The 11722-nt window shown below is 35.3% G+C and overlaps 1 protein-coding gene and 1 long non-coding RNA gene across 2 annotated transcripts; both read right to left on the bottom strand.

The window, feature by feature from the left end:
- Positions 1 to 490: 490 nt before the first annotated feature.
- LOC126815103 (uncharacterized) lies at positions 491 to 11410 on the bottom strand. Its single transcript, XM_056099327.1, has 6 exons — positions 11181 to 11410; positions 10586 to 10876; positions 9896 to 10227; positions 8314 to 8335; positions 1191 to 1484; positions 491 to 1029 (listed from the first exon to the last, which is right to left on the bottom strand). The coding sequence occupies exons 1-6, from the start codon at positions 11196 to 11198 to the stop codon at positions 703 to 705; spliced, it is 1284 nt and encodes a 427-aa protein (XP_055955302.1). The 5' UTR covers positions 11199 to 11410; the 3' UTR covers positions 491 to 702.
- Positions 5159 to 7743, bottom strand: LOC130012309 (uncharacterized). Its single transcript, XR_008787733.1, has 4 exons — positions 7729 to 7743; positions 7117 to 7348; positions 6519 to 6812; positions 5159 to 6248 (listed from the first exon to the last, which is right to left on the bottom strand). It is a non-coding gene; the product is annotated as an uncharacterized LOC130012309 (long non-coding RNA).
- Positions 11411 to 11722: the final 312 nt, after the last annotated feature.

The raw sequence follows: 11722 nt of genomic DNA, 5'->3' as shown, positions 1-11722 counted from the left end.
ACACCACTATAGGAAAAGTTATCACCTAAATCGGATTCGTAACATTTGATGGCTTAAAGATAAATTATGCATATTTCTTTTTAAGAGATTAAGATAACCCGAGTCTCTATTCAGTAACAAGGGATTTTACAACATTAAAGCGTTGTGTTAAACACGACATGTGGAACACCGTTTGCGTTATGGGTCATGAACGTATCCATATGACAGCAGCTGGTGTAAGATCGTACATAGCTCTTCTCGGCCGACGCCAGGGTTAGCGAACCAGCGCATTACTCATGGGGTTATTGTGGTTTCAAGTAACATTAGGGCTGTGTCTGCACATTTAGGCATTGTTTTGTAGATTTAAACACACTTTTATCAACGGGTACCCGGCGAATTCTGACCTCAACAGATTTCAATTAGAGAACAACAATCATTGCTCATGATAATATTGATAAGGTGGGGTGCGGTTGGGGGATATTAACAATAAACAAATAAATTTACAAGAAAGAATCTTTCAGACAATAAACTTTAATTTAAGAAAAACTGCAAAATTCTTTAGCAATAAAATCTTAAATACAAACTACAAAGAAATAAAATAATTCTAAGGGTCGGACCAGCGTATAAAGAGGAATAAAATAATATTTACTTGATAAGAATGAATATCCACATATGAATTCTTAATGTATATGTATTATTTGTTAAGTACAATAATCCCAGTCTCTACTCGGTAACAACAGTTTTTACAACATTAAACGTTTTTTCAAACACGTGTGGAACGCCGTTTGCGTTATGGGTCATAACCGTATCCATGACAGCAGTTGGTGTAACATCGTACATAGCTCTGAGTGGAGCCAAGGCCGTGTGAGCAAGGGAAGGATTAACCTCAGCATAGCATGACACTAATACACCATTTACAATCAGTCGACCTTGTTTGGTGAAAGGCGCAAAAACGCCCTTTCCTTCAATGACTTCAATGTCGACCACTTTTTCACTTCCGGCGACATCTTTGTATAGCAGTTCGTCATAAACGATTAACTCATCTCCAACCTACAACAGAACAACAACATAAATATCTAAAAGAAATGTGAATTTCCACTATAAGTATAACTCGAAATAACTCGAGTCCTCCCCTCCCACAGTTAGAGGTTTTAAATGAATGAACAATGCACCTTTTCAATAATTATCATGTAATTCACATTGTGACTTACCTGTACGTCTTTCGCCATTAAATCTAATGTTTTGTTGTTCCGATTCACTACCAAAAAATGTCGAGGGCTAATATTTAGCCGTCTGTTCTCTGTCTCGATCTGGATAAAGTTGGTTTCTGTAGCTGGATTGTGGTGAGCCAAGGTCCAAACTTCTGAATAACCAAAACTTCCATTGTCCAACACCACCTTGGCCAAATCACCCACTTTCACGTCTTCTATGTAAGTTCTTCCCGATTCTAAGGTGACAATACTATTTCCGTAACCAGGAAAGCACGGATAATCGTCAGAAGATCTCTAAATTTATAACAAATTATTATCTTAGGCTGGTTCTGGTATTATGAGTAAAGGCACAAAATAAAAAAGTCTAAGCCAAATAAACAAGAAGTGATATCAAGTGCTTGTAATACATCTAAATTAATAGTTAGATCCATCCTGTATACATAATTCAGTTCTGCATGAATCACTACCAATCTATGGTAATTTGTGACTGTTAAGTCCTTCCAAGAAGATCTAGTCTTAATTTGACCTGTTTAACGTTCACTCGACGCATACTAGGTCATTTCGGGACTGACATATGATTCAATTTTATTTCAATACTTCGCATGCGCGTAAGTGTCTTAAGCTGCAGGAGAAACTGGCGGACCCGGGGGAAACCCACGATGTTAGACCGACAGTCGTGAATCTAAACCACGCCACTTGACTCAATAACAGACCTTATGATCTACGTGCACGCATTAAACCATTCACTCCCTACCGCTACGTTCTTGTGTACCAATTATCGATCAAGGTTTGATTTTTAATCAATATCGTCCCGCAAGGTTTTCGCATCTTGGATTTAACAATTACCTACACCAATAACATAGAACCACATGCAAAAATGATTCTAAATAAATAATACTTACATCTTCCCGGTGAGGCATCGTTATGAGCTATCGTAAAATCAAATCCAAGAACAGGATTAATTCTCTGTTTGAAGGTTTGACGCAAATGGAGTCAGGCCTGGTATTGGTCTACAGTAGATTTTTCTGGTAATATCTGGCTCAGTCTGGATAATTGATATGCCCGGAATATGAATACTTTCTAAAACGTCATCGAAATACAGGTTTCGTGGAAAGCTAACTAAACAGATTTCGTGTCACTTTTTATTGTGAGATATTAAAGCAAACGTCTCTCCAAATAACTGTCTTTAGTGAGCACTTTATAAACAAACTTCTTTCTGAGAACTGAAACTTGTCTCGAAGCGCTACTTATCTTGATGTTCTTCTAGTACGATCGGCATTAAATTTGGCATGTTTGTTCCTTCGAAAATTGTGCATTGATCTGTTTAAGAGTTACCTTCAACTACCATCTTTCAATATGAACCCAAGGACCTCTTTTACCTCCACGATCAGCATCTATTCAATGAGTTATTTTCACCCGGTCCAATAGTATTATTGCAGAAGGGGATAATAATAACGAAATAAATTGGCATATAAAAAGTTAAACGGCGATCTATTTTTACCGTTCGGTATATTTATGACCTCCATCCTGGGGATATAAAGGTCAACACGGGTCTTTTGTTATAGAGTCAGTTTGCAAAACCCTAACTCTAATCCTAACCCTAACCCTAACGAAACAGGGACATTCCAGATAACTCCACAAACATACCGTACGATACGCATATTCTGGAAAGTGGGACTTTATGACCATATCATGGAGGTCATTAATTTACCTCCTTATCATACTCATCGCAGTGTTTCGTTTGATCATACCTAATCCCACTAAACACTGCTTTAACGAAAACAAATTTATGTTCCAAATTATGACTGGTCAATGGTCTGATTAACAACCAATAGCTTACTGCGTTACAAAAGCATAACGCTTAAAACAGGGCTCAAAAGCTCATGTATCAGAAGCCAATCCAGCAATGGCCAGAGAGAGATTTATTGGACCATTGCTTCGGGAATATACCTCCTTATAGGCAGATTTATTTCGTTATGATTATCCCTTTCTATACAGTAATAATATTGCAACAGGTGGCTCCTAATATTATCTTCCAAATATCCTCTATGTACATAGCTATAATAAATTGTGCACGAGTCAGGATATGTTTGTAGAACACCTAATATCATTTCTCAGAAGACTAATGTATTTGTGCGGTGCTTTTGTGTATATTTGATGTCCAATTCTAAGGTTTTCGCAGATTAAATATCAGGTTTTAGAGGGTTTGATTTAACAGGGAGTGTTGCTTTAATCAGCGTATTTATATCATTGCGTAGGCTAAGGACATATTGATTGGACTGTGTTTTAAACCAGAAACGACCTTGACTCGTTCATTTAAATTACATTGCTTTCTGGGAAAGACATACTCGTGGAAAAATACAGATTTGAATTTTGGAATAACCGTTTGGTTGTGCACACGACCGAGTTACATAGAACATGTCTAAGCTAGCGCTAACAATGATATTATGAGGCATATATTTCATGGTGAAGCCTTTATTTGTCGACGTTCAGGTGGAAGGGATCAGTTTTCACATTAAAGATATATTCTGTCGAGGTTCTGGCTATATAATCATCGCTTACAGGATTTGTCATACAATACACTTTATGAATATTTGTTTGTGAATACCTCCTCTATTGCAAATCCAAATTTTTTACCATCACTATTACGAGAAACAGGTTGGAAGTCCTTAACCACCTGTCCAACCTCGTGGGTCTCCGGGTCCTCCGGTTTCCTCCCACTGCTAAAGACCCCTACGCGCAAGCGAATTATTGAAATAAAATTAAACCATATGTTGGTCCCGAAATGACCTAGTTTGTGTTAAGTGGACGTTACCCCCCCCCCTCTCTCTCTCTCTATCTCTCTCTCTCTCCCTTAACCACTTGTCCTCGTCATAATGATGTTTTCAATGTTTGTGATAATTTCGTCCAGTCTTTGATTTGGTTCGCTTTGGATTACACGCAAGATCCATTTTCGATTAGAAATAATTTAAATTCTCTGAGATTGCAATGTATGACCTAATTACAGGTGGAGGTGCGCTCTTGTTGTTCGGATTAGGCAAAAAACCCGATGTCTACCCTTGTACAAATTATAAAATAACCATAGAAAGTAGGGATTTTATGCAGGATAAGGCGATATGACGCTGCCAGGTCAAAATATACACATATAAGTGAATAGGATGCAGTAACAAACAAAACTGCTTATGGAAACAGTTGCATATAAGCAGTTTTGCTTGTTACTGCATCCTATTCACTTATATTCTCTTAAATGATAAATTGTAAAAACTAATCTTCTTCTGAATAAAATACTGTTTAAACCAAAATATACACACACCAACATAACTGTATGTTTGTCTTTAAAAAATCAAGGTATCCTCCTTTTAAAACCCTCTCTTATTTCTTTTTTAAATAAAATCATATGCCACACCGATAATTCAGTGGGTCATTTTACCCAAGTGTAGTTGTTCAAATGGGGCTATAGTGGCTCAGTGAGTGTGGCGCTGGCTCACAAACCAGTGGGTACAGCGTTCTATCACTGACCGAGAGAGTTCATCAAAATTTGACATATCTTTCAGATGGGATAAAAAAAAAAAAAGAGGTTGGCAGAACGTTAGAGTTCACCAGGTGGATGTAAATCGAAATAATACTAGGCCTTGACGCCGGCGCCCCAGCAAAATGCCCTCATTTCATGTCGTGTGACTGTCTTCTTAGCCTTGTTGGTGCGGAAAAGACGACTTTAAACCCCAAGCAATCACCAACATCCCCTCTGAACAAATGAAACAGCAAGCCTTCATGTGGGCTCCAAAGTGGCATTTTCTCTTTCTGTTTATAAAAATAAGTGTTGAAATCAACTGAGAAATTTGTTTGGAATAAATGTATATATTATTTAGACATATTATTTGAAAAATATAAATCTAAAGTTTGTCATAATTCTCAGATAACTTAAACATCTTATTTGGTGGTAAAGAAATAGCATCAAAAACAAAATATCAATTTTGATTTCATATTTATTTTTAAAGCAAATAAAAAAATCACGAAATTAGGTTGCAAATCAAGTTACGATATAAAACGGGAAAGTACATAAGAATGGTATATGGGTGTTAATGTTCTACAAATAAAATAAATAAAATACTACAAAGTTTTAAATCATCAGCAATTAAGACTGTTTACATTCATTGAAAACCAAAAATATAAATACGATTGAACATAATCAATTCATAAACGAACATAATAGTTCGACATTCAACAAGTCACGATAATTCTCTTTTAAGTCATTGGGACATAAATTATAGTTGTTTGCGCTATGAGGTTGGTCCTATGCAGTGTTAATTAACAGAAAAAGATTTCTAATTGAACATTTTGAATACTACATTAAGTAAATAGTACATTTATATGTAAAGTGTTTAATCTTTTAAAAGGTTTGGATATGGCTGATACTTACAATACCACATGAACCTTATTCCAATCCCCGATTGACCGCACCACCACCCCACCCCCACCCCTGCCCATCCCCAAACCAATGACAATGTTACCCAAAAATATATATCATTTTTTTCATATTACTGTTATTGAATATCTAGTGTTATAGAATTTACACAGATTTTATATTATATAATTAAGCATCGAATTTAAAACTAAACCTATATAAAAGCTAATTACATGGTTATATTTAATAAATGTAGTATTAATTCGTAACCAACCAAATATGTAGAATAAATATGCAATTCTGATCAAGACAGTTTAGTGCTCAGCAACAACAGGTTCTAGTACACTGAATGCTGCATCGAGCACGTGTGGAATTCCACCCTCATTAGGGGTCATGATGGTATCCATGACCACTTTTGGGGCCACGCTATACATAGCCCTAAATGGTGCCAAAGCGTTATGGGCAAGGCTTGGTTTGACCTCTGCGTAGCAACTTGCCAAGATGCCGTTAACCAAAAGTGTCCCTTCTTTGGTAAAGGGATTATATATTCCCTTGCCTTGTATCGTTTCGATGCTCACCACTGGTTCTTTGGTAATAGTTCCATCGCTATTAGCATCAACATCAACGTCACAGACAACCAGATAATCGCCAATCTGTAACAAATATATATAACAGGGCAATGTCAACATATACCGAAAATCTTTTCTACAGACCTTCCAGATAAACCAGATAAACTCGTTTCGGGAATCATTAAGAATTAAATTCATTTTGCATTATATTTCGATGAGACTATGGGCTTCTTTTTAATGTTTTAAAAATTTAAAAAAGAAGTCTTCCTTAAAATTTTAAAAGTTTACGGAAATTCTTTTTAATGTTCTTAAAGTTTAAAAAAAAAGTCATTTTGATAGCCAAATTCTACTGACCTTTATCTTGTTGGCCATAACCATGTCCAGTTCCAAATCATCTTTCATCACGGCTATGAAATGTCGTGGGCTTATGTGTATTTCTCTCGTGGGTGTTCGTATTTCCACGAATTCTGTTTCTTTGTCAGCATCTGCGTGGGCCATACACCAAACCTCCGAGTACCCTATCTTTCCGTTCCCGAAGATAACTAACACTTCATCTCCCACTTTTAGACTCTCGATATAAACTCGACCCCGCCTTTTCTGGACATAACTATTGCTGTTTCCAGCGAAACAAAAGCCACCTCTGTCGCCCTGGAAACATATTAAATTCTATTCATAATCCAGTTTGATTAGAGAACCTCGAATTGAAGCATAGCGTGAGTTTTGCAAGACATAAAGGTGTTCATTTAATATATATAGTTTAGTGTTTTATTTACTTACATCACGTATTGAGAAACTGTTGATTCTGTGTTCCACTAACGACATATTAATCTAAAAACTCCGTACACGCCAGATGAATCAAAACGAATCAAGATGTTACTGAATTCTTAAAATTGATTACAAAATTTGATTTCAGACAATAAATTTTGAACTAATTAAAATTTGATCAACTTACATAAGAATTATCAGGCATCTTCGTTATAACTTGTGAATAACAGGTATCTTTCTTTCTTATTGTCTAGCTGCCCAAATGATTCTCGCTCAATTTGTCGAACAGGTATCTTTCTTTCTTCTTGTCTTGCGGCCGAAATGATTCTCGCTCAATTTGTCCCTAAATTTATAGGGACTAGTTGAAAAACCCGTTTATCTGAAGAAGGTTCTTTTCACACATCGGGTTTCCCGGAAATCTAAAGATAGCATAGTTCGTCAACACTTTACCTAGTATTTATTTTTAAAAAATAGTTCCTCAACAATACACCTTTTGTTATACGGTATTTTGTCGAAAATAATCTATTGCATTATATAATTTGTACGGGTGGTCGTGGAAATTTCCACTTAACCAATTGTTAATCCCTTTTTCAGAACCTTGCATTATAACGGCATGCATTATGGCCATAATTATGTCACACCCCTTCTAGGAACCAACCATTTGTAATCTACTGCGTATGAATTATGACTATTAAAATACAATAACAACGTGTTTAAATGGTGTTATAGGTCAAACAACCTGTTGTATAATTAATATACAGGGGTGGTCGTTGAAATGGCACTTAACCAATTGACATACCCTTTTTCAGACGTCTTCTGAGAACGCACCATTATAAAGGCTTGCATTTTAATTATGGCCATTCTAGGAACCGACCATTTGTAATCTCTGGCATTTCAATTATAACCTTTAAGATATATTCCACACTTCTTCTAAAAACAATGTAGTTATGATCATTAATGTATATTTGTGAAAAGTACAATGACAAACATGTTTAAATGGGTTCTTGATTATAATATGTAATCGAAATTATCATAGAAATCAACAAGTCATGCAATATAACAACAAGCACAATGACAAAGATTATGTTCAACGTCAATATGGGGATGTGGCAATTAAGTGTGTTCGTCAGATTAGTATACTTGAAGATAAATATATAAGAGTGTGTAATATTTCATATTTATTGACCTCAAGTTTATTAAATGTCATTGTGCTTGATAACGATAAGAGGACACTTGTCGGAACGTCCTGCTTTTAGAATAAAACTAGTGGTCGTATCCCATAAAACTGTGTTCTGTTAATGTGTTTCCCGATTGCTAAATGCCACTAAAGGATTATGACTTTAATATTATGCATAAGTTTTGGGGGTTATTTTTACTAACATACCCCAAGCTGCACCAACCTCATTCTGTATAACTGAAATATTTTATGGTTAATTGTAATAGCGTCGCGATTATGTCGCCTAAATTTCATTGAGAAAAACATAATGATCTCCTCCTAAAACTAGTTCGGTCGAGTTTTGGTAAATTTAATCTTAGTTTAATCTCTTTTATAACCATTATTTGTTTAAAACTTTGCGGCTGACTGGTAACCATATCATTGATGTTTCAGCTCTGAGATTGTACCTAACAAAGAGTAGGTAGGGTTGTCTGTCTCACTTTATGAGGCTTCTCAAGAAATCTGCCCAATCTACTGAGAAAGGTGAAAGAAATCGGACCCATCTACCGAGAAAGGTGCAAGACATGGGATGAGGTGTTATGTATGCCTTTGTCAGCACGTTAAAGGTCCATTGCGGATGTAAATCTAAATAATAGTAGGCCTGCGTTAGCGTTATCGGTTCAGAAACGACGACTTTAAACCCCAAGGAATCAGCAGCATTCCCTCTAAACAAATGAAACAGCAAGCGTTCACGTGGGCTCCAAAGTGGCATTTTCTCATTCTGTTTATAAAAAATAAGTGTTGAAATCAATTGAGAAATTTGTTTGGAATAAATGTATATATTCTTTAGAAATTTTATTTGAAAAATATAAATCTAAAGTTTGTCATAATTCTCGGATAATTTAAACATCTTATTTGGTCGTAAAGAAATATCATCAAAATCAAAACATCAATTTTATTTTTATTTTTAAAGCAAATAAAAAATCACGGAATTAAGTTAGAAATCAAGGGATATAAAACTGAAAAGTACATAGGAATGGTATATGGGTATTAATGTTCTACAAATAAAATAAATAAAATACTACAAGGTTTTTAAATCATCATAAATTAGACTGTTTACATTCATTGGAAACCATAAATTGAAATACGACTGAACATTAATACTTGACATTTTATAATCAATTCATAAACAAACATAACAGTTCTTAATTCAAGAAACTATCTTAGACATGTAACCTATAATAATATGTTTACTGGTTTAGCCGAGAGGAGAGACACAAAAAGAAAGGCTGATTACTGATATTCGACATTCAACAAGTCACGATAATTCTCTTTTAAGTCATTAGGACATAGATTTTAGATGTATGCGCTATGAGGTTGGTCCCATGTAGTGTTAATTAACAGAAAAGGATTTATAATTCAACATTTTGAATACTACATTAAGTAAATAGTACATTTATATGTAAAGTGTTTAATCTTTTAAAAGGTTTGGATATGGCTGATACTTACAATACCACATGAACCTTATGCCAATCCCCGATACACCCCAGCCCTCCAACCCCAAACACCACAACCTATGACTGTAATTTTTATCACATTTATTTATTTGTTATTGTAATTTTTAAAATAAATTGCATGTATAGTCTTATATAATTTACACAGATTTTATATTACATAATTAAGCATCAAATTTAAAACTAAACCTATATAAAAGCTAATTACATGGTTATATTTAATAAAAATAGTATTAATTCTTAAGCATCAAAATGTCTAGGATAAACATGCAATTCTAATCAAGACAGTTTAATGCTCAGCAACAACCGGTTCTAATACATTGAATGCCGCATCGAGCACGTGTGGAATTCCACTCTCATTAGGGGTCATGATGGCATCCATGACCACTTTTGGGGTCACGCTATACATAGCCCTAAATGGTGCCAAAGCATTATGGGCAAGGCTTGGTTTGACCTCTGCGTAGCAACTTGCCAAGATGCCGTTAACCAAAAGTGTCCCTTCTTTGGTAAAGGGATTATATATTCCCTTGCCTTGTATCGTTTCGATGCTCACCACTGGTTCTTTGGTAATAGTTCCTTCGCTATCAGCATCAACATCAACGTCACATGAAACCAGATAATCACCAATCTGTAACAAATATATATAATATGGTAATGTCAACATATACGAAAAGTCAGGGCTAAAACAACGGCACAGTTTTGATCATATTTCGGATTATTGTATTTCTTTTCTACAGACCTTCCAGACATACCAGATGAAACAATATAGACTCGTTTCGGGAATCATTAAGAATTAAATTCATTTCACATTCACTTTCGACGAGACTATGGGTTCCTTTTTAATGTACGAAAGTTTACGAAAGCCCTTGTTTTGAATTCTAAATTTTAAAAAAGTCTTCCTTAACGTTTTAAAAGTTTACGAAAATTCTTTTTAATGTTCTTAAAGTTTAAAAAAAAAGTCATTTTGATAGCCAAATTCTACTGACCTTTATCTTGTTGGCCATAACCATGTCCAGTTCCAAATCATCTTTCATCACGGCTATGAAATGTCGTGGGCTTATGTGTATTTCACGTGTTGCTGTTCGCAATTCGACGAATTGCGTTTCTTTGTCACCATCTTCGTGAGCCATACACCACACCTCCGAGTATCCCAATTGTCCGTCTCCGAAGATAACTAGCACTTCATCTCCCACTTTTAGACTCTCGATATAAACTCGACCCCGCCTTTTCTGGACATAACTATTGCTGTTTCCAGCGAAACAACAGCCACTTCCGCCCTGGAAACATATTAAATTCTATTCATAATCCAGTTTGATTAGAGAACCTCGAATTGAAGCATAGCGTGAGTTTTGCAAGACATAAAGGTGTTCATTTAATATATATAGTTTGGTGTTTTATTTGCTTACATCACGTATTGAGAAACTGTTGATTCTGTGTTCCACTAACGACATATTAATATAAAAACTCCGTACACGCCAGATGAATCAAAACGAATCAAGATGTTACTGAATTCTTAAAATTGATTACAAAATTTGATTTCAGACAATAAATTTTGAACTAATTAAAATTTGATCAACTTACAAAAGAATTATCAGGCATCTTCGTTATAACTTGTGAATAACAGGTATCTTTCTTTCTTATTGTCTAGCTGCCCAAATGATTCTCGCTCAATTTGTCGAACAGGTATCTTTCTTTCTTCTTGTCTTGCGGCCGAAATGATTCTCGCTCAATTTGTCCCTAAATTTATAGGGACTAGTTGAAAAACCCGTTTATCTGAATAAGGTTCTTTTCACACATCGTGTTTCCCGGAAATCTAAAGATAGCATAGTTCGTCAACACTTTACCTAGTATTTATTTTAAAAAAATTAATGCTGGAGATTAGCTCGAAAACGTAAAAACAAAGCATGTCTAGTTTAAATTTTACACAAAGAATAAGCAAGCCTGTACAAATAAATGAAATGGGGTTTAACGTCCTACTGTTCTGATCCTATGCTGGGCTAATGAAGACGGGCATACGCCATACAGTGTGCTATGAGGGACATTTTGCCCAGGCAGCGGCACTATCGCCTTCTCTTATATCGAATTCCAACTGCCAAGGGATCTTTTACGTGTATTCTAATGTA

This window comes from Patella vulgata, chromosome 3 (genome assembly GCF_932274485.2).
Source record: "Patella vulgata chromosome 3, xgPatVulg1.2, whole genome shotgun sequence".
In the NCBI taxonomy this organism is placed as follows: Eukaryota; Metazoa; Mollusca; class Gastropoda; family Patellidae; genus Patella; species Patella vulgata.
Note: the sequence above shows the minus strand (reverse complement) of the source record. Positions and strands in the feature narration are given on the sequence as shown.